General features: G+C 41.1%; 1 protein-coding gene across 2 annotated transcripts in view; it reads right to left on the bottom strand.

Moving 5' to 3' along the window:
• DENND5B (DENN domain containing 5B) overlaps nt 1–24,323 on the bottom strand; it is a 177,670-nt gene that overhangs the window by 89,025 nt on the left and 64,322 nt on the right. Inside the window, exon 2 of one of the 2 annotated variants that reach the window (XM_024202591.3) lies at nt 4,934–4,999. The exons of the other annotated variant lie outside the window; for it this stretch is intronic. Coding sequence (XP_024058359.1) covers nt 4,934–4,999 — 66 coding nt within the window. The remainder of the gene's footprint in view (nt 1–4,933; nt 5,000–24,323) is intronic. 2 annotated transcript variants of the gene reach the window in all.

The following is a 24,323-nucleotide window of genomic DNA, read 5'->3' as shown; positions in this document are numbered from 1 at the left end:
AAACTAACTCCTGCAAAAATGTCTCCACTCAGACAGAAAAGAACCACAGAGGAAACGTCACTTGCAGAATAACTAATCCAGGGAGCAGGGTGTCATAGGAACCTTAAGCGAACCTGGAGTTCAGTCCCAATCTGTAGATATCTTGTATTGCAGCTTTCTGTTCATTGTTAAGGAATGGTCCCCCACATGGTCAGCATTTGGCTAGGTCTATTGATAGGAAAGCGTTCACTCCTATTGGGCCATAGCCAGGGCGGGGTGAGTGGCGCAGCTGCCCAGGGCGCAAAGCCACAGGGACGGGAAAATGGGGCGGAAAAACGGGAAGGACGCAAGTATGTTTGCTCACCCGGGGTGCTAAAATACCCAGTTACGACGCTGCATTGGGTCATCTTGTTAGTCCTAGTAAGGTATATGGAGGACAGAGCCACAGCAGTTTTCCACTAGCAGAACTCTGTTTTACAACTTCCTGTTGCATTAAATTCCAGCTGAAAGAAACTTTTGGGCTTACAAGTAGCAGTAATACCTGGAGGAAACAACTTCTGAATATAGAAACTTATTTAGTTGTATTAAATCTGTGGTCACAACATCTTGCAATCCAGGTATCTACATTCCATTCCTTGGGCCACACTGAACTAGGATTTCCAAATCATTCAGAAGATACAGACCAGATTATTATGCCAATTTAATCCAAAAAACTTGGACCTGGTTTTCAGAGGTACTGGACATTTATAGTTCCCACTGACTCAAAATGGGAGCTACTGGTCTGTAGCACCTCTGAAAGATCAGTCCCTGTATCTTTTGAGAAATCTGTCTAACATTTAATAGAGTGTTTCCTATAGTAGTCATCAATGAAAGAGAATAAAACATTTTTATAAAGGAAATTTGCCACAAGTAGAAGTAATTAGAGACTCTTGACCCATGTAACTGAGTGAGCCTTTAGAAGATGGGCATGAAAACATGTGAAGAAGAGAAGCCACATTAAACTGATGCTCACATATACAATTTATTAACACAGCCAGGATCAGATTACTTTTTCCTCAAATGGTCCTTTCTGATATCTGCCAGCTTCAGCCCATTCTCTGCCCTGTGCCAGTGTTTCCCTGATCTGTGCTACAGAAAGTGACAGCTTTAATATCCATTGTATCTTGCAGAACCATATATGTAAATTCCTTGGATTCTGAGTAGTAACTCAAAAGCATCCTGCTAGTAAGGCTATTGGATCTGTCACTTACAAGAAAAGGCCACACGTGGCTAACCATTTCATCAACAGAGCCAGAGCTGGATTTATCTCCAGAAGATACACTCTGTACTAGATGTTATGTACCTCCAAATTCCGTAGCTGAGAGGTTTATGTTAATTAACCATTGATACATTGACATCTGCCAGTCCTGGAGCAAAGAGCAATACACAGCACTTCTGAAGCAGCTTATACCTAAGTTTATCACGGCATTTTACAGGTAGAAGGCTTCCTATGTGTCTATTTATCTACTTAAAGCCATCTGACAAATACAGTATGTAGTGTAATACTCATTTCCCTCAGGCACTCCCTACTAGACAGATCTGAGCTCTGGTCCTAATCCAATTGACCCGGCTTTTATTGTAGTGGCAACTAGCGTCACTATCAAATCCTATTTTGGCCAACGCTTACCACAGCACTGACTGAATGGTGCAGTTTTGGACTCAACACCTCAGCTGGCAAGAGCCACACTAGGACCTTCATTGACGGTGGAGGATATAATTGCAGAGAGCTCCTCCTTCAAAAAGCCAGAACAAAACCCATATTCTTTCCTTCTTTGGTGGCAAAAGATTTACCAAGCTACCATCACCCACCCAACAAATGGAAACAAATATGGCTATCAATTTTATTTCAGAAATAAACAAGAGATTCTGTCATCGAGGATTTGCATGAAGGTCTGAAGGACTCAACAGCAAAGATGACCCACAGGTTTTGTTTGGGGTTTTTGTTTTAAGTTCTGCTTTCCACAATCCGAAGCACACAATGATCCAACATAATCAGAAGCTAGTGAGAAGGAGAACACTAATTTGCCTCTGTCCAAACCAAGTTGATGATGAAAGTTCAGGATTTTTTAACCAGTCTATTCAGTGAGTATTTACAGAGTTTACCTGTTCATAGTGATGAGGAAGCCTAGCATTTTTGCTGACAAAACCTGAGTTTCTTGAAGCCCTCTGTGTGTATGAAAGCCTAGTTTCTCAAAAAGTCAGCATCTATAAAAGTGCTAAGCAATTGAAGACGTTGAGGTCATAACACAGGAAAATGGATGGCACAGATAAAACTTACCTTTACCAAAAGTCTGCAATGCCTACAATTTATTAGGATAGCATTATTTTTTTTAAAAGCAAAAGCAAAAACAAAAACAAAAACATACAGTTTACTTAGCCAATAACTGAAAGACAGAAGGAAGCCGACAAGACAAAAAGACAAGAAGCCACACCAAAATCATTTTCATTGATTGATCAATTGCAAGACAGAGCATAGAACATTGCACCCTCCACAAAAGGCTGTTCTGGGGCACCAGAGACTGAACAAGGACATTTATAAGCAACTTCAATTAAGTTGAGGAGGGCACAGCAGAAGCACGTCTGGGGTTGTGCCTTCTAAATAGAGCTCTTTACTGTGAGGGTGAAATGTCACCATTTAATCAACCTACAAAAAGAACTCCCACCAAAACGATATGACAGAATCAGAAAGATACAATAATCAAATCCACTCTGGAAAGAAAATGGGAAAGGCAAGTCACAGCAAGCAGAACCTTCTTGGCAAACATGAAGGGATCAGCATCTGAATACAAATGCTCTTTATGATAGGAACTTCCATCATTGGTGGTACTGGACTGCTGAGTCACACCTAGCATGGAGAGAGACACTAACCTGACAGTATTTTCAGGCACTAAGTGAATTATGATTTAATCGAATTAGCATGTAAATTTTAGAGATGTTCGCTTGAGAGATTTCAAACTATAATTAGCAGAATATACTATATTTGAGCCTGATTTCACTTTTAAAATGGAATCCAGCTTATCACTAGGGGCCAGATACCGACGCTATTAATTGCACGGTATTCCACAACAGATTCCATTTACTTCAAACTCACAGACTAAGGCACTACTCAGTGTAAGTAAGGTTAGCAATCTAGCCCTAAATTTAGCCCTTAAAACTATTAGGTTAGTAAATCAGATTAATATTTATAGTATCTCGCATATTTTAATCAATGATAATACGTCAGATTAAGTTCCACTGTAAATGGATACTTAATTATACTTAGTAATACTTATATCGGACTTATAATGCTGCAAGTTTTAGCTTAAAAACACACAAAATTTCTGCTAAATGCAGTTTAGTTCAGATTTACAAGTGAGTGGCTAGGTGATGAACACTGCTGCTAAATAAAGTGAAACTGTGTTAATTTAATTTTAGAATGTTAAGTAGACTCCATGAAGCTGTTACATAAAATATTATTGTCCATTTAGGGTGCAGGATAAAATTACTTGGGCAAAAAGTTCTTAGACTGTCATCCATGATCAGTCTCATTTCTGGAGTGATTGCTCAGAAACTAAAACAAGGAGTGTTGAGATTTTAAACAAACGCATTTAAATATTAGCTATCACAGCTAGAGGAGGCATACATAGATGCACATTAAACTGGCAAAGTCCCCTCATTCCACACCCTGTAGCCTGAGGAATTTTAACTATGTGTAGTTGATTACAAATTCTGGAACGTGACTACTGAAATAAAAATATCTTCTAACTCCTTTAGAGAGACCTATTGGGAGCGTGCACAATACTTCACATCATGCTGACAACCTTTTTCGTTAGCTGTCATTTTTAATTAAATTGGTTCAGCATTTCCTAATGATCGTGCTATCTCCCAGTAGAATGAACTTTAGAACCAAAGTCTACTGGACAATTGTATCACATAACATCTCATGTAAAGTGCACAGAATGCTGAACAGAGGGAGGAAGCCAGGAAGAGTAATGCTTGGAAAGGGAGCAACTATGCTGTTAATTGCTGGGTTTTAGAACTGAGCGGATGTAGTTGGAAAACAGCAGTGCATAGCCTCTTAACATTATATTTAGGGACAAGCCATTAACCATTCAATATTCAGGAAGAATACTTATAGGGCACCTCCTCCACCACATACTCTTGTTACCATTAGACTATTGCTTTGTAGTTGTTCTAGATGGGGCCACGGCAGATGAAAAATAGTTCTAGAACTAAAATTAAAAATATACAATAAATTTATTCAACAGGATGCCTGTGTGTAGGTGGGGTTGTATATTCAGGGAAACACTTACTCTCCAATGTTTGATAGAAATACGTAAACATCAGATTTAATTGAGTACAAGCAACTCTTTGGAGAGTCAGATGTCCTATCAATCTGTCTGGAATGTTTTAAATTGTTAACCTCAAACATGCTATTTCCTGCGATCTAATGAGGCACATTTTTCAATGTAGATCTAAAAAAAACAACAACCCATATGAGCTGCTGTAGCAGGAATTTGTGGGAACAGAGACAGCACTAGAAAACATTGCTTTATACCTGCATATTAGGCAGAGTTGGAGTTTGTGATAAAGTATCTATTGATACAGTAACTTCACATAAAAGAAGTGTTTAGATTCTGTCACTAAGCTGACAAAATATACTGAATATATACATGGAAGGATTTCCACCACTAGACTTCAGGGGAAATTAAGTTTCTCTTCTAAGAGAGAAGCATATTTGCCAAGAGAGCTTTAGGGAAAGAATAAAATTTAATAGCTATTGATTCACGTTAAGTTATAGACTAAAGGTGCAATATTTAATTCTGATCCTTAATTTGAGTTGATTCAAGGGAAGTTGTAAGATGGAGAATATATATATAAAAAAAAAAAAAGGCACAGATGGCCTGGAGTTCTGATTTTGAAACCCCCTTTTTACCTGAGGTTCTGTTTGCAGTATCTGAGCTCTTGCCATGGCGATCTGCTTCTAGCCACTGGTATAAGACTATATAACATAACAGAAACAAAAACAAAAAGCATGTATGAACAAACAAAAGATACACAAACTCAGAAAAATGTGAAGTAGAAGAAATCTTTCCTTCCCAGCCCTTCTCTGAAAGTTCTTTTACAGCATGTCTAACTGAAATGTTCTCTCTCCCAGCAGATGTTTTGTTACCCTTCCATAGAAAAGTGTTTGCAAAATCTTTAAAGATACAGTAGCATGTCCCAGGTAAAAGATGCAACCCCAGAAATAAAAATCAAGATGAGAACACAGATGATCATAGGGCACTAGATAAATGAAAATTTAGATTTCGGTTTTGTGGATTTGATCTGCAGTTCATTATGGCACTGAATTACACTGGCTCCAAAAAGTGAATTAAAATAGATTCTCACTACTGCCCTCCTTGTTGGTCAATTGTCTGTGGCACAGGAACTTAAGAGAATCCATGAATAGGGTTACCAGGTGTCCGGTTTTCGACCGGAAAGTCCGCTCGAAAGGTGACCTGTGCAGCAGACAGTCAGCACTGCTGACCAGACACCAAACAAGTCTGGTTACTGCAGTAACCACAATTGTTTGCCACTGCCTGGAGGGCAGGAAGAGCAGCTGCTGATAGAGGAGGAGGGATCCGGACTGCAAGTGGCATTTGAGGAGCAAGGCAGGCAGCTGGGCTCACTGCCCATGACAGCCCATCCCGCCTTCTCAGCATCCCAGGGCCCCGGCTCTCTCTGGCCCCTCGCTCCAGGGACAGAGCTCCCTCAGCCCCATGTGGGCAGGCAGGCTTTGTATCCGCTCTGCCCAGCCTGGCTCTGCAGGCAGCAGGTGAGTTCTGGGGGTGGGGAAGAAGTGAGCAATTTGGGGTGGGAGGCGTGGAGAATGAGCAATGGGGGCAGCCTGTAGTGTCCAGTTTTGAAAAATGGGCAAGTTGGCAACCTTATCCATGAATGAGCACTTCTTCTAATTGTCTATCACTCGGAAAGACATTCCTCTGCAGATGACTGAGAGAAGTGCTTTTAATAAAGAGATCTAGAATGGAATTTTTGGTTTTTAGGAGAAAACTTCTTGTTCCTTGGGTTGCCAGTGGGTTCTAATTCTCTCCATCAGTTACAGCATACTGGTTACACTTTCAACCTGCAAACCAATGGTTTTCTACTCCAGAAACCTTAAATTATTTCAGTCCCAAGTTCTGAGACACCTAACAAAACAACAACAACACCACCACACCACTTATTTGAATCTAATCATTAAATAGAATAGAGGACTTAAGAAATACTGCTGCCTGTGGGATTCCTAGAGTCAGACAAAGGAAGAAAATTTAGTTAGGGAGACCACAAGTGAAGGAAAAAAAAAAAAGTGTATGATTCTTGCCAGGGCTGGCTTTAGGAACTGCGGGGCCCGATTCGAATACCCAGCGGCGGTCTGGGTCTTCGGTGGCACTTTGGCGACAGGGGGTCCTTCACTCGCTCTGGGTTTCCGTGGCACTGAAGGACCCCCTGCCGCCAAAGTGCTGCCGAAGACCCGGACCGCTGCCAGGTGAGTAAGAAAAAAAAAAATTTAAAAGGTGCCTAAGGCGCGGGGCCCGATTCCGGGGAATCGGCCTAAAGCCGGCCCTGATTCTTGCACTCACAAGTTCCCCCTCTTTAGTGGCAGTAGATTCCATCGGGGGGGGGGGAGGGATTTTGCCTCTTCTAAAAACTCAATTATTCCAGGAAGGAATGGTCTCTTCCAATAACAGCACAAGGAGGCTGTCCAAGTAGACACAACCACACTCAGCTCTCAGTTATGACATTCCCAGTGCTCCAAGCTCTCTTGGTTAAATCCAAGATGTGTAATCACTGTACATTAATAAATAACCAGAGTGACTCTACAAGTATGCGCTTTCATTGGCTGCCACCATCAAAACTCCTAACTTAAGCACTTAAAAAAAAAAAAAAAAAAAAAAAAAAAATCATATCCTATGGACATAAGGGAGTTAGGCTCTCAACTACCAACAATGTTTAAAGTAAAGTAATCTGCATTAGCTTCAGCAGGAAGAGATAGCAAGAAGAATGGAGTTACATAGGATAACAGGGAAAATGGGGCAGCCTGATGTGCTGTGGACACATTTCTCTAAATACTGGAGTGTATAACCAAAGCACAAAGATTTATATAATCAGATGGTTAAGCAGCTACACAACTTATGCAAACCCCTGTACTAAGATGCAAAAGGCAGAGGACTATTAATAATGGAGAAGTGTGCAGATACAAGATAATATTGTACAGTATAATTCCTGTCAGTATAAATCAGAGAAAAAAAATTATGGTATGAACCTATGGTTTACCACCACTCAATAGTTATGCTTGTGAAAAAAACCTAGCATTTAAAGAAAATGCCTTTAAAAAACAGTGCGGTTTTTGTTAAAAGTTAACGTTGTATAGTTCTAGGGGTAAAAAAAAGAAAAGCTAAATAATCGGACCCTAGCGATTCAGTTTATCCATCACCCACTCTTTTTGACCTGATTAAAATATATCCACTATCTGTCAGCAGAGTAACATTATACAATATCAACCGTGTCTGTTTCTTAATATAGCTCCACTCCCAGATGCCAACAGATCAACAAAAACTTCTTACTACACAAGGAAACAAATATATGACAGATGAAATCTCTTTTATTTAAACTGCACAATGTCAGTAAACTCCAGGTCACCAAATACACTGTGGCTTAAGTGGTTTTAGATATATAAATTTTATCCTTGCCTTCAGGTTATAACAAATTATGAAATATAGTTTAAATCACTCATAACATTTCCAATGAATTAAGAACTTCCACTTTACATAAAGTCATTGTAACAGAGATTAACTATTACACTTAGACAGCTAGCTGCAGAATACATATTTTAAATATTTCCCTTTAATCAGCTTCATTGCTAAAGAGTACAGTGCTGTTATATGAATGTTTTACTGAACAAAGGCTTAGAACTGTCAACAGGAAGTAATACAACAGGTGTAAAACTGGACTTTTCACAGTTCTAGATACAGGCAACAGTCATTCTTAGTCTCAGGCTTCCATTTTCTCTGCGACAAACACACATGGAATTCTAAGACATAGCCCTTTTGCTTCTAAGTTGGATTTCTGTCCCAGAAAACAGCTTTCCAAATACAGGATTCCAATCCACAGCTTTCCGTTACAGGCAGCATCTGGACACAGATCTTTAGTCTGTCCCATTCAACAACCACCACCACCAAAGAAGTGCTGCTCTTTTATCCTTTGTGGTACCCCTATACTTAAGCTTGTGAGCATTCTGAATCCTTAAAACCAAAAAAAAAAAGTAAGTATCTGTACTAGCTTGAAGAGCAGAGTTTGAGTGATAGATTTAAGTGAATTTTTAACTTAAGTGTCATATACCATTATAGAATACATTCTCCTGACATCTTTCAGCACACCACGCTATTTTTAAAGTAGTTTCATATTGTGCTAAAAAGATTTAGCCTCACATTCTTTACATACTTGATCAAGTCCCCAAAATAGATGCTGATTGCTGTCTTAGTCCCTGCTTCAGAAAAGCTCTCAAGCACATGCTTTAGTCCCACTGATTTTGCCAATGGGATTTAAGTTGGTTCTTCAGTGTTTTCCTCAGTCCATGCTCATCTTAATCCATATTTACTCCGACCTCCCATCCACGTCTCACTAGCCTAAATGTACACAAATACAGGATCAGATTCTGACACAATTACTTCTCCTTGAACAGCACCTTTCACCATGAGAAATGCCACTGAAGGGCATCGGAGAACAGAAATATCAGAGCAGGAGCGAGGGGTATCAAAATCGGTCCCTTAACTAATAGATTAGCTGCTCAGTGGAAGAAAGATGTTTTTCAAAGCCTTCTTTATACAGCATGAAATACACGTTCAGTATGGTGGATTGGTACAGCATTTAGTAGCTTCTTTATCATATTGTAAAGAATGTAGACATCTTGGGAAGAAAACAGAGCCAAAGTGCAGCACGTTAACGTAAAGACAAGGTACTTCCATTGCTCTTGCTAATGCCTAGGATTCTTTATATTGACACTCTGACCTCTGGTGGACATGGGGAAGAGAGGGAGGGGATGTACTTGAACCCTGGGAAAAAAAAAAAAAAATCAAGCCTCTTCAAGATGTTTCAAATTGGACAGCCTAAAATTGAATCACTGAAAATCACTAGTCACTTAAAAGTCTTGGCCAGTACCTCTACATAAAAGAGCTTGATAAAGTCACAGCTGAAACAATTATACACGATTTCTGTTGCTGGGCTAACAAAAGACTATGCAAATATTAGAAAATGCACAGAAGCACAACAAAATTCATCTGTGAGCAAACGTTGGCTTATCAAGGAATGTTCAAGAAGTTAGCATGTCCCCAGGGTCTGTACAGCACTCTGTTGCCAATCACGATACACAAAGCTGTGACAACAAAAAAAACAAACAAATAAACCACCACAAAAAAAAAACATCCCCAAAAAACAAAACCCTAGAAGCTCAGTATTGCACAACACTACAAAGTAAGCTACCAATTATAATCAACCCAGAGAGAGACTGTAATTAAAATCAAGGAATTAGTGTTTCACTGAATTTTAGCAGCTCCGACAGGATACTGCCTATTCTGTGATATGTAGGTTAAACAACATGCAAGGGGTCTACTCAACTTGTAGCACTTCTGTTGCCTGATAGCCAGTAGGGACCCGCTGTCACTTTGAACCAAATCAATTACAACTCTGTCCTCTACCTCACTATCTCCCTCCCTTCTTCATTCCCAACTCAGGTCAGAGTCAATATAAAGAATGGTCATCAAATGAAATTCATAGGCAGCAGGTTTAAAACAAACAAAAGGAAGTATTTCTTCACACAACGCACAGTCAACCTGTGGAACTCTTTGCCAGAGGATGTTGTGAAGGCCAAGCCTGTAACAGGGTTTAAAAAAAAAAAAAGGAACTAGGTAAGTGCATGGAGGATAGGCTATTAGCCAGGGATGGTGTCCCTAGCCTCTGTTTGCCAGAAGCTGGGAATGGGTGACAGGGGATGGATCACTTGATTACCGGTTCTGTTCATTCCCTCTGAAGCATCTGGCATTGGCCACTGTCGGAAGACAGGATACTGGGACAGATGGACCTTTGGTCTGACTCAGTATGGCCGTTCTTATGCAAGTACTAGCACAAGAAATTTAAGTACTAGGTCTTTATATTAACATGCTATACTTGAGCTTTTTTCTTTCTTTTTTTTTTTTTTAAAAAAGCAATTTGAAGTTTTTAATTTGCTGTTGATAATGTGAAAAGATTCAGTTTTTTTTTTAATTATAATACGTCATTATATTTTCCCATTCCAGAACAATTGCATAGCATAAGAGAATTTTGAACAGTACTCCTTTGACGCTTGACCTTTCTACCTTACAACAAGAGATGAGTCATGCACTTGATTTGCTCACTGTAAAGTGGTATTGTTTGGGTTAAACGTAATGAAATGTTCCAAGTTCATTTTTTGGAAGTGCCAACAAATTTAAGCAGCTAACATTTTAAGAGTCAAGCTTCTATAAGCACTGGTTCATGCTTTACTTAAGTGCTTTATTTCAAGATCTGTTTTCCTGATTTTTAAAGGCATCCATTTAAAAAAGAGCTTTTTTTTAAAAAGGGAAATAGGAGGAAATATTTTCCTATTGAATTTTCCTATTTGAAAATCCTGCTAAAGTCTTCTACAATGAAAGGGTTTTGTTTTTATATTTCATGCAAGTGGAAGGGAGAAGAAATAGGTCTTCCTTGTAATACAAAAAAACCCCTAAAGCAAAAAAATATAGTAGAAGTGTGGACTTTTTATACAATAAGAAATACAGCTGCCCAGCACTCAGAATGAAAACCTCTATTTTTTTTTTAATACAATGTTAAATTCACACATCTTAATACATCAGCTCAATGAAATTCTCATTTGGTGGTATTTTTTAATTTGGATATTTTAAGGGCCTTGGTACTTATCCTGCAGATATTGCTAGAGACTCAGAAGGGACCCTTCATGATCATCTAGTCTGACATCCTGCACATTGCAGAACCTCACCCACCCGCTCCTGTAATAGGCCCATAACCTCTGGATGAGTTACTGAAGTCATCAAATATGATTTAAAGACTTCAAGCTACAGAAAGTCCATCATTTACATTAGTTTAAATCTGCAGTTGACTTGTGTCCCATGTTGCAGAGGAAGACACAAGGGTCTCTGTCAATCTGACTCAGAGGAAAATTCCTTCTTGACCCAAACTATGGCAGTCAGTTGGACCCTGAGCATTTTGGCAAGATCGACCATCTGGGAAAGAATTCGCTGTGGTAACTCAGAGCCCTCCCCATCACCAGCCATCAGAGATATTTGCTACTAGCAGTCACAGATCAGCTACATGCCATTGTGGGCAGTTTCATCATACCACCCCCTCCATAAATTTATCAAGCTCAATCTTGAAGCCAGTTGAGGTCGTTCCCCTCCCCCTCCCCCCGCACTGCTCCTCTTGGAAGGCTGTTCCAAAACTTCACTCCTCTGATGGTTCATCTAATTTCAAGCCTAAACTTGGTGCTGGCCAGTTTACTGCCATATGTTCTTGTATCAACATTGGTGTTTAACTTAAATAACTCCTCTCTCTCCTGGTATTCATCCCTATGATGTACTAATGGAGAACAATCATATCTCCCTCTCCGCGTTCCTTTGGTTAGGCTGAACAAGCCAAACTCTGAGTCTCCTCTCATAAGGTAGGTTTTCATTACTCTGATCATCCTAGTAGCCCTTCTCTGCACCTGCTCCAGTATGAATTCATCTTTCTTAAATACGGGAGACCAGAATTGCACACAGTATTCCAGCTGAGGTTTCAAATACCTCACCTGATGCATCCTAAGATTGCATTAGCCTTTTTTTTCCAGAGCTGCAGCACATTGGCAACTCAGTCATTCTGTGATCAACCAATACACTCAGGTCTTTCTCCTTCTCTGTCCCTTCCAATTGATAAATCTCCAGCTTATAGCAAAAATTCTTGTTAGTGCAGTTATGCACTATTAAATTTCATCCCATTTCTTCTACTACTACTAGTTTTCAAGATCGTTCAGATCTTCTTATATAATATTCTGGTCCTCCTCCATATTAGTAATACCTCCCCAACTTTGTGTTATCCACAAAATTGTATTAGCACACTCCAACTTTTTGTGGCAAGGTCATTAATAAAAACATTAAATAAGAAAAGGATTGGTCTTGGGACCTGAGTAACTCTTCTAGCAACCTTCCTCCAGCCTGAGAGCTCACCTTTCAGCATGACCTGTTTTAGTCTCTCCATTAAGCAATTCCTTTTCCACCTCTCAATTCTTATATTAATCCCTATCTTCTCCAATTTAACTAATAATTTCCCATGTGCAACTGTATCACTACTATTGAAACCCAGGTAGATTCGATCCACCACATTTCCTTTGTCTAAAAAAATCTGTTATCTTAAAGAACTATCAGGTTGGTCTGGCATGATCTACCTTTTATAAAAGCATGTTGGATTTTATCCCAATTTACCTCTATGTCCTTAACAACTTTCTGTTTCAAAATAATGTTTTAAGACCTTGCATATTGAGGTCAAACTAATGGGCCTGTAGTTTCCCAGATCACTTTCCCCTCCTCCCCTCTTTCTTAAAAATAGGTACTATATTAGCAATTCTCCAGTCATAATATATGACATTGAGTTACAGATTACAGGTTATATATATTACCTCCACACTTGCCAGTCAGGACATCTGGTTTTGGGTAAGTGCTTTGTTACTGAAGACTAGAGAGACTATTCACATTCTGCTAGTATGGAAATAAATTAACTGCAAACACCTTCTGCCAATGTGTTTAAGTGTGACTACAAGGTAGGCAAAGACGGGTGGGAGAAGGAAGAGAAGCTTAAATTTGTGCTGGATTTTATTTCCAAGGTTCTAATTAATGAATATTTGACACAAACACAGAGTGCAAAGATGCCTGACTAGTTTTCCTAACTATTTTAGGGGCCCTGCAGAACTCAAACCCACTGATTGTCTATGTTTTCAACTGCTGGGTTTAAATAAAAGTGGAGTGGTTTTTCAATCTGAGTAAATAAAACAAGCACAACAATAGCTTTCAGTAACGCTTCTACTTCTTACTCCCAGAGGGAAAGCCTAATTTTTCCTGCAGTACTTCCCTTCCTGATCACAGTCCAACTCCCTGGACCTCTCGGTGATCCTTCTTCCTCAGGAAGCTAAATGACCGCCCTTTAAATTCAACCCCTCACAGTTCCAAACAAGCAGCCTGGATGGACTTTAATTCAGGAGTCCAACCCACTGTCACTCTTCACCCAGCAGCATATTCTTTTGGTCTTCACCCAACATAAGCAAAATTGTATTGATGGGGTAACACAACATCTCATATCGTACAATTTTGAGTTAACATAGCCCCGTCTCCACAAAAGCCTAGTTAATTTTTTCTTATTCCTCAGTAAGTTGAAGTCCACAGATAACAATGGGATCTTAGCTGTGAGAGAAATTTAAGGAAGAGAGTTAATTTCTATACAGACAAACCATTACCCTTCTTTAAGTTAAACTGGTCCACTGAGGGACTACTGCATGCGGTGCTCTTTGCCCGAAGGCTGCACCTACTGAGGTTTGTAGAAGTTAGTAAAAGATATCAGTCATAACCATGTAGCACTGTAGAGATATCTTTCTGAAGTGCAAAGAATGTGGCCATTGCTCTCAAGGGACTGGGGTTGGGGGCCGTGGCGGGGGACGGGGGATTGATGGGGGGGGGGGCAGAGTCTTGGGCACAAGGGGAGGGGTCTAGGGTTAGCCTCCCACAACGGCCGGGTCACTGGCTGCCCATAATTATAGGGATACTGGAAACATAGTGGAATAGTTGGCACGATTGGTATACAGGTATTGAAGGGTATGTGCTGTTCAGGAAAGACAGAAGTGAAGGTAAAGGTGGTGGAGTAGCTTTGTATATTAATGATGAAGTAAGACTGTAAAGAAAGGAAAAATAATGGAATGGATAAAATAGACTATTTGGGTCAAAATTACTTTGGGGAAGACAGGCATTACAGGCTGCACTGGGATTGTGCTTGGTCTTTTAGAGGCACCCAGGATCCAATTTGGATTTGAAGAGACACCTCGAATATCTTCAATGACATAAATACTACTGGGAATTGTATGACTGTGGGAGACTAAATTTCTCAGATATAGATTGGAGGACAAGTGCTACTAATAATGGTAGGGCCCACATATTCCAGGAAGTGATAGCTGACAGATAGTCACTTCAAATAGTCACTGAACCAACAAGAGGTGATTCTATTTTAGATTTAGTACTGGTAAGTAGTGAGGACCTCATAAAAGATGGGACACTAGATGGGAAAGGCTCTAAGTTACTACAACGGAATTCTTCCCCAGGTGTCTGGCTGGTGGGTCTTGCCCATGTGCTCAGGGTCTAACTGATTGCCATATTTGAGGTCAGGAAAAAATTTCCTCCCAGGTCAGATTGGCAGAGACCCTGGAGGTTTTTCACTTTCCTCCCCAGCATGGGGCACAGGTCACTTGCTGGTTTAAACTAGAGTAAAATGGTGGATTCTCTGTACCTTGAGTAGATTATGGGCCTATTGCAGTAGGTGGGTGAGGTTCTGTGGCCTGGAATGTGCAGGAGGTCACCCAAGATAATCACAACAGTCCCGTCCAGCTTTTAAGTCTGAGTCTATTTGTTCTTGATAAATCCATTCTAGCCAGTACTTAACCCTCAGATGCTTATAAAATTGATTGTTTAATACTTCGTTTGGGTACCTTTCCAGGAATCAAAGTTAGGCCGACTGGTCTATAACGCCCCAGGTCCCCTTTGTTCCCCTTTTTAGGGACAGGACTATCTTTGGCCTTCTCCAGTCCTCTCACTCATCCTCCAGGAGTTTTCAAAGATATTTACTAACGGTTCCGAGATTGCTTCAGCTGGGTCCTTAAGTGCTCCAGGATAAATTTCACCAGGCCCTGCCCACTTGATTACATCTAACTTACCTGAATATTCTTTAACCTGTTCTTTCCCTACTTTGGCTTGCATTCCTTCCCTCTTGTTAATATTAATTATGTTGAGTACCTAGTCACCATTAACCTTTTTAGTGAAGACTGGAGCAGGACAGATATTAGCACCTCAGTCTTCTTGCTGTTGTCAGTCATTAGCTCTCTTTCCCCCCCCAAGTAGTAGGACTATACTTTTTTCGTCTTTCTTTTGCTCCAAATGTGTTAAAAGGCAATAAGAATGTTCTTTAATGTCCTTTGCTAGGTATAACTCATTTTGTGCCTTAGCCTTTCTGACTCTTTTGTACTCCTCCTTAGCAATTAGTTAATTTCCACTTTTTGTAGGATACCTTACATGCACATGTAAACACACACATCCCTTCCAAAAAGATGGACACTGTAATAGAACATTTCAACAAGTCAAGAAATTACCCTGGCCAGTTGATCAAGGTTCTCCAGTCTTCTGAAAGTTAGAGAGAAGACATTAAGCAAAGCAAGGATGCTTCTATAATATGGACATAATAAATTACCAGCCAGTTGATAACACTCTGCAGTTAACTTGTGCAGGGAAACAGTATTTCATTAACTTTTTTTTGGTGCTGTATTATTCATTATTCTGCAATATACAAAGAAACCAAAAGGTCCCCCCGACATACACCAGCTCTTGTCAACACAAAAAGGAAAACTAGTATATACACCTGTGTACGCTTCTAAATTGTAAAAAGAGGAAATGAATATACTCTGCATATAGATATTTACACAGGGATTTCCCCTTTTGTTTTTTAAAGGCACATCAAAGGGAAGTCTCAGACCATAAATATTTGTCAGTGACAGCAACTGTAACAGACACACAGCTGTGAGATTGAGATCTGCAACTCTTCTGTTGTATTTAAGACAAACAAGCAGCAAATTGGCTAGCTGACAAAAGGACTGAAAGACATTGAGAACATGTCCATCCCTTCGTTATTTGGCTGCTAACAGCTTTGGTAAAAAGACTGGAAGGGGACACATTAAACATCAGCTTCCCACAAGTTGTTACAAAGTAAGATACCAAGGGCTCCACAGGTATATGGAAAAACATCATGAGATCAGGTTATTGCCAGATGCCTTTGCAAATTTGTGACCATGTATACCTGGAGTAGAATTCCCACTTCAAAAATAGAAAAGGATACACATACCTACTATAATGAAAAAATCTGAGCACTTACATAAATGAAGGCTTGTAGCTACAAAATTCAAGAGGCTTGATGGAATTTAGAGTTCTACTAAACTCTATAGCTAAACTATTACTTCTGAACCAAAAACAGTTAAGCTTCAGAGTAAAGTATTTTTTTTTAAATGTTTGAATGAGGTTGCTTGTTAACAGCTACAAGGAGTGCTCCCTTTTAGGCTTTAAATTCACAATCCTCACACCAGTTAAAAACAAAACTGTATATGGTTACATATACCGTACATTTTAACCCCCAAAATGCTGAATTTTCCATTCATCACTAAGTTTTGTAGATGAACGTGACTTGCTTAATTTCAGTAATCAGACGTACTACATTAATATGTCATCTGACTCTCTGGCATTGCATTGGTGCCTGGTAACCAAACGATAAGGAGACTAGGAAACATTTTCTTGCAGCTTTGCCTTTCATAAGGTCATGGTATGTCCACACCACAAGAACCTCTATCCCAAGTTAAGTGGAGTGCTGGTTAGAGTGTCGATGCTGCTTTCCCTCGGGCTGATCTCACTGAGGGTACGTCTACACTACCCGCCGGATCGGTGGGTAGCAATCAATTTATCGGGGATTGATTTATTGCGTATAGTGTAGACACGATAAATCGATCCCCCAATCACTCTCCCGTTGACTGCTGAACTCCAGCTCGGCGAGAGGCGGAAGCAAAGTCGACAAGGGAGCCGCGGCAATCGACCCCACGCCGTGAGGACGCGAGGTAAGTCGAACTAAGATACGTCGACGTCAGCTACGCTATTCTCGTAGCTGAAGTTGTGTATCTTAGGTCGATTCCTCCCCCTCGTGTAGACCAGGGCTGAGAAATTGGCAGGTTGACACAGAATAAGTCTTTTAAGTGCTGATAGTCCTCCAATGCCACAATTCCCTCCATGTGACCAGAATGGACAAGTGTGCCTACAGTTCACTGGGAAAGTATCACGGAGCAGCTCATTTTACTGCAGCATAACTAACCATGGGATTGTGAGGGTTTTGTTGGAATGCCAAGCTATCACTCAGTGTATGGGGCAGGAAGGAGGAGAGAAAGGAAGTTCCTCGTCATGCTTGCAGGCTAGGGGGCGCCGTAATAAAGTGTGCAATCAGAGACAGAATGGAAAGAGTCAGCTTAAAGGAAGGTGGGCTCAATTGTGCCATGCTGCCTTAAGGAGCAGCCTGTTGTCTCTATCTGTTTTGTGTTTCTTGCGTGCAGGGGAACAATAAGAAGTGGGGAGACGTACCCATTGAAGACATACCCTCAAAGTGCAGATAGATGGATCAAATTCAGGTGATTTGCTTAAAAGAAAAAAAAATAGCAACTAAGAAACCACTTACCAAATGATGACGTTTCACCTAAAAAGCTTGCATTTTATTGCAAACCTTTCAGTCTTTGCTTTGAAAAGCACTTAATCATAACCCCACACACAGCTAGCAAATCAAAAGCATATCTTAGAGTAGGTGAACTCATTTAAGGATAACTGCCTTCCTCCCTCCTTAATCCTCAATTTATTAAGTAATTTAGAAATAGTGCTTTTTGACCATGACCTGGCTCAAGAGTACTGTAACCCAGGCAATCCTAGTTCACTAAATATGTTGCGTCAGGAATGTATTCAAAGAACAAAAAAGGCTGAAAAGTAAGACTAACAGAAAGATAGTGCCTCAAATATATTTTAAGGATATCCCAGTGGCTTCTAAAAGCGATCTACTCCAATGACTAATGAAACAGGGAAAGAGGGAAGATTTAAAAAACGGTACAACCTCCCCCAAAACTTCTGCAACCTTAACCTTAGCAGGTGTGGCTGATCCACAATGCTAACATATAATGTTTCCCAAATGTAAAATGAGACTGTATAAGTGTAGGGGATTAAGTGAGGACTAAGATACCAGAACTCCCAAATTCTGAACCTGGCTTTGCCATGATATACTGCATGGTCTCAGGCAAGGCACTTAACTACTCTACAGTCTTCCTCCTCGGAGAAACTGGGATGTTACTATTTACCTTCCTTACTCATAGGTGGGGGGAAATGAGGATTAGTTAACATTAGTAGAGCGTGGAAGATGTAAAATGCTATATGCTAATAATATTGTTAGTACAATAAGTGTGACAAAAAGCTTTTCCTTTAGCACCTTCTTTTAAAAAAAAAAAAAAAGTACATCAAATACTCGAATTCTTAAGTCTTTAAGACCTCAAGATTTTATGGTACCATGTGCTTTGTATTCCCCCCCTCCTCCCCATTCTGTGTGAGCTGTATATGCATAAAAGACAAGTGTGGAATTCAATTAAGACAGAGATGAGTCGCATTAGATCAAGTTTTCCTGAAGAGCCTTTTCTTTCAGTGATGAATTATTAATACCCAAACAACTAGAGCAGCATATGCAAATTACTCTACTTTTCACTGTATCTGCAGAGGAAAAAAAAAAAAATAGATATGTTCACAGCTAGATTTACTCCTGTGTTGAATTTGAGAACCATTACTGACTCATCTACACTGGTGACAATGGGACCTGTAACTGGAAGCTGTGGCAGAATATAGGACTGGGGGCTGGTCTACACTACATAGTTAGGTTGACAGAAGACAGCTTACGACAACCTAATTATGTCAGTGTCTACACTACAGCCTTCCTCCCGCCGATGTTAAGTGCCTACTACACCAACATAGCAAATCCACCTCCATGAGAGGTATAAGGCTTATGTCGGTGTAATCAGGATGAGGCAGTCTCTGTGTAGACACTGCATTACTTACACCCGCTGTTGGCGGTCTTGTCGATTTCGTGGCAGAAGCCACGCATTGACAAGAAAGCTGGGCAGCTAGAGCCCCAGTGGTCCAGCCGCCTGGGAGCCCGGTGAGGAGCCCGGCGGGCTGGATCCCGCTCCCAGCCAGGCAGCCTTGTCAATGTCACAGCTCAGAGAGCCATAACATTGACAAGGCTGCCCAACTCCCAGTGGGGAGCTGGATAAGCCCCAGGTGGCTTCTCTCCTTCCCCCCCCCCCCTTCCCTAAGGAGACAACCCATCAAGAGCCTGTGAGGCAGCTGGGCTCTCGGCAGGGAGCTGCCAGCGGAGCGGAGAGACCAGATTCTCAGCTCCCCACACTGCCCTTCTTAGGTTGGTGGAAGCACTCCTGGACATGTACCTTGACCTAATAAAGGTTGACTTACCTTTCTTGGGTAAACCTACCCTAACCAGCTACGGTGATTTTACAATCATGTTGTCTAGCCCATTCCTCACAGCCTTGAGCTCTAAGGCATGAACAGGTCTTCCTCCTCTAAGGAAAAAAAGGATCTATTCCCTGCATCATCCCTCACCCTAAATGAGCCCCCTCCCTCCACCCCAACACTGGCATGGATGTTCATGGTGCATAAGGATCCTTTTAAACAGGCAAGTCTCCACTAATCACCAAACAATCTTGCATAGGAAGAGGAATGAAAAAGGGCCTGCCTAATGCTTGATAGCTGGACTCTAGAGAGCTTTGTAAACAGATGGAGATTCAGGGTGGAAGTGAGCCCAGGACATAACCTCAAGGCAGGGTATCAGGAGTCAGCAGGTGAAACCCTCAGTCTGTACTGCATTGCTGGGATTGGAATGACAGCATAGTGACTAATCTTTGCCACTTTCACCAGGGATAAGTGAGTCTGTTCTCTGCTCTGTTGAAACAGATTCTGTTCAATAAGTTCCAGGTGGGAGACTGAAGCCTGGTTCACCACTAGGCCAGAAAAAGAATGAAATCATGCCAGTGTCCATTTAACTGCGACCTGCACTTCCCACAAGGGCCATCTTCAAACTCGTTAATTGTTCAATTAAGGTACAAGGTCATGCCTGCCTTATGTAAACCATCAGCTGTTGCCATCAGTTTCAGGATAATTCAGGGAGCTACTGGGCATAATGAATGTGCATAATATAGCAGGTGAATATGCACACCACCACAAATCAAAAAAAGCATATCTAATGCCTGGTATACATTTAAAAGTTAGCTACCCTACCATAACTATATTGACCTGTCAACCTCACCTTACCCCACCCCACCCTAGGGTAGAGACAGCTTAGTTGATGGAATTTTTCTAATTCGATGTAGCTACAGCCACTGGGGAAAGTGGATTAGCTACATCGACAGAGAAACCCCTTCTGTCACTGCAGAAAATCTATACTATGGTGCTACAGGAGCATAGCTACAGTGCTGTAGACATGTCACTGTAGAGCCCAGTAGACGTGGTCTAAACCGGTCATCACATTAGGCACGTCACTCTTGAAGGTCCCAATTTGGGCTGTAACTAGCCCCAACCCTCATTTTCTTAAGCACGACTCTCTCACAAGTACCCAGTACCATGAGGGCCAAGGAAAGTATGCAGCTGTTCTCTAGTAAAGAGGGACTTTGCCAGCACAAGAGGCCGCTGGAAAAAGTCTATAGTCTGTACTGGATCTACCATTTCCACTTTGCAGCTCAGACCTTGTAAAGAACTTGGTCTGAGTGGGAAGAAGGAAAGTCTTAGTGTCAGGAGCTCTCCATTTGCAATAGGAATCAGGAGTCCAGAATGAGCTGAGTCTGTAGGTTTTTGCATAGTGGAGACAGATTCACTAGAGCTAACTTTTGACTGAGAGGCCTTGAGAAACAGGTTGTTGAAACAATCACTCTTGAGGTGGTCTCTCTTCACTCTGGATGGGAACTGGACCCAGCAGCCATAAAAAAAAAAAAAAGTTACTCTTTGTCTATAGGCCTTTTTCCTTTGACAATTTAGTCACCCATTTTTCTGCCTAAATGGGACCTGAACTCTTGTGAATCTGGCCCTTATTGAGCAACCCTCCCCACCAACCAAGGTAAGGAAGAAGCCCAAGTATGCCTTACTCAACTGGTAAAGCAAGATCCAAGCAGTTCGGGAGAGATCACAGAACCTTTGAGTCAAAGCTGATTGGTACTTCTACCCCGTACAAGAGGAGGATGAGCATTACAAGTAACATCCTTTGGCCAGACACCAGGAACAGAATTCCTCCCCAAGAAGAAAAAAACCCACTGATCCAGGCTGCGAAACGATAGCTCTGTATTTTATAGGTCTTGCAGCATTTCTCACCCCTTTTCTGTAGATCATGCTAGATTCCTTAGTGTATTAGCCACTGGGCAGCCACATTTCTGTGGCAGGCTAGGAATCCCTAACCATGAGTCATGAGTGAAATACTTCAGAGATTTTGTACACAGCTGCAGCCTAGGCAGTGTTCCTACTAATCCTGTCTGAAAAGCCTTGTTGCTATTGCCTCGCTGCAGGGCAGCTTTCTGCAGCTATCCTGACATTGGTTTAATGCTGATTAGTCCTGACACAATTCTGGTGTAGGCTCCCTGCCAGGCAAAAGAGAACAAAATTGGTTTGCACACAGGCCAGACGACAGCTGCAGTCACTCCAGCTCAAAATCTGTCGAATGAAAGCCATTTTCTTGTTTACCAAGATGAGGCTAAATTAGCTCAGCATGAGACAGAAGGATAAAACAATTTCTGAAAACCAGATGTACTTAGTCTAAAGGTGTGAGAGAGGACATGGTGTGAGGAAGAGATCATTTTAGGGTTGAAATAAGCCATAGGGTAAGCAGTACAAAATGCATGTTCAAAAGCTTTGTTTCAAATGCACCCTCAAGTTGGAACAATTTTATTTCCTAAATTATTTAAAGAGGACTTGCAAGTGTAAGTAACAAAAACTCATCAACATCAGTTATGTGCGGAATGCCCTCAATTATCAAAGAAAGAGCGACTTGCAGCATAGGATTTACTTCAAGCATACATGGTTTCCTCTTCCCTTTATAGGCCCAGTTGTTTAGTTCCACCATGCATCACAGGCCCCCATAATGCCATAAGCACACTAGTCTTGGGATTCGCCCTCTCCTCCCACTAGAAATATTGTGGGAAGTTACAGGCTGGCTCCAGTCTAAGAAAAACATCTATCAAAGCATTTTATACTGTCACCCCTCACCCTAATATCTTCCATGCAAGAAGAGAGGCACATTCAGTCGGTATTTTATCTAAAGATATACCAGAGTATTCAAACACAAAACTGTATACCTAACTATGAAATTACATGTTAATGAGACGACAGACTTCACGTTTTACCCTGCCCCAGGCTGACTAGAGTCTATACCAAGTCAATGAGAGACAGAATGTTAGTAGCATTAGCAAGTGCTGGGATAGCTCACAGAAAGAACTGGACAATCACAACTGGGGAAAAAATGCAAAGGAAAGGTTGATTTAATAGGATATATGATGATTGCTTTCTCTTGCTCTGAGATTTAGAAGAATTCAAGATATTTACTAAAAACATTTTAAAGATGAGGGAGAGAGGATAAGAAAGAATGAGTCTTGCATAATTAAAGGGATCTGCATAACTAAAAAGTCTTATGCCAAAATTTGAGACCCAAGGTATTGTGGGAAATGATAGTGGTGCAGCAGTGCCACTGTAGTTAAGGTTGCATCACGACTTCTGTTTAAACACAGACAGACAATTTTAAGTCCTCTAAATTCAACATGCTTAGTCTGATTCCTTTGAAATTTGGTATGCCACAGTCAGATGAAAAATACCATTAGAGACTCAAATTTGGGGTCATTCCACCCACCGGTTACAGAAATATAAGCGCTGAATAGAAGAGCTATTTTTAAAAGTTTCCAGGAGAGGGGTTTGTGTTTGTTTTGTTTTATTAAATTTATTTAATAAAGATCTAGGTATTAACTACTGATGTAATGAAGGTCAAAAATGGTTTCATTCTGTCAAGTTGTACACAAGGAACTGCATGGCACCCACTAAATCTTTGGGAGACCCAAACAGAGAACGATATTTAAGAATGTGTTCACTTCACTTGTATAGTGCGTAGTTTGGAAGGATTACAGAGTGCATGCACCAATAAAGAAAAAAAATGCAAGGGTAGTTCGAGGAAATGTTCACCACTACACCGGTGAACACCCTGCCATGGCCATTTCTAGTCTGAAGCTTTGTACCCCTGTGCAGCAAAGATTTAATAACTCACACGGCTTGCTACAAGTCATCTCTATTATAATAGGTGTTTCTATTTTATTGGGAGGTTCACTGTGAACACAACAGTCAAAAGAATTTGTTGCATCAGTGTGGAGGAGACCAAGGAGTGGAGGGTGTGTGTGTGGGGGGGGGGGGGGGAGAAGAAGATGATGACAGGGAGAGGGATTGCAGAAGCAGGAAATGAAGGCTGGTAGTAGGCAAGCCTTGGCTTGGTTGTTTGAGAAAAATCTGCATTTTACTAGCCCCTGGGGTTGGGTGGGAGAGGGCAGCAAGTGGCTACTTCCTGATCTCAGGGCAGATTAATGCGATGTTTCCAAAGACACACAGCACACACAGCACGGAGGTTTGCTGAGGGAAATGAAATGTGTGCACTGCCAGCATTGCCAGCATGTGGGTTCTGGCCGATTCCTGGATCATGAGGTTGCAGAAGTTTGCAGGACAGCAAGGAGTACAACAGGACATAGACGTTGCTGACTACAGGCTGATTTGGGTGGAGAGAGGTGGCCCATGTTAGTGTCATGTTTTGCCCACTCTGCAGCATCTAACCGGCGACGTAAGAGGTTGTGATCTACCAGACATTGTGGTGATTCACTTGGGCAGAAATTATCGGGGCCTTATTCCTGCTGTGCACCTCATACAATGTCAGAGATTTGCTCCCAGGAGCTATGATAGTTTTCTCTGATTTGGCTGAGCAGATCAATTGCTACAGTGACAGTATGAAAGTTACTAAGTGTTGGGAAAAAAATTGGGAAATTGGAGGTTTCATGGCTGACTGGAAAATGTAAACAGTCACACACACACACACACACACACACACACACACACACCATTTCTTGTAGAAAAACAAAACTGTCAGTCGTTCGGAACAGAAACGCTGTCTGTGATTTCTCTTGCCAGCCCTGCCACAAACTCCACCCTCCTACCATTCTGAAACACAAGCAGGAACATAACTCCACTGTAACATAATTGTCCTTCGCTCCAGGCGCTAAATATGAGTCAGGTTATAGGAGGCAGGGGAAGTAACAGGAATAGAAATGTTTGTATCACACACACACACACACACACACACACACACACACACACACACACACA

Source organism: Terrapene carolina, unplaced genomic scaffold, assembly GCF_002925995.2.
Source record: "Terrapene carolina triunguis isolate 2854851 unplaced genomic scaffold, T_m_triunguis-2.0 Scaffold247, whole genome shotgun sequence".
NCBI classification, from domain to species: domain Eukaryota; kingdom Metazoa; phylum Chordata; order Testudines; family Emydidae; genus Terrapene; species Terrapene triunguis.
This window is presented reverse-complemented; position numbering and strand designations above follow the sequence as displayed.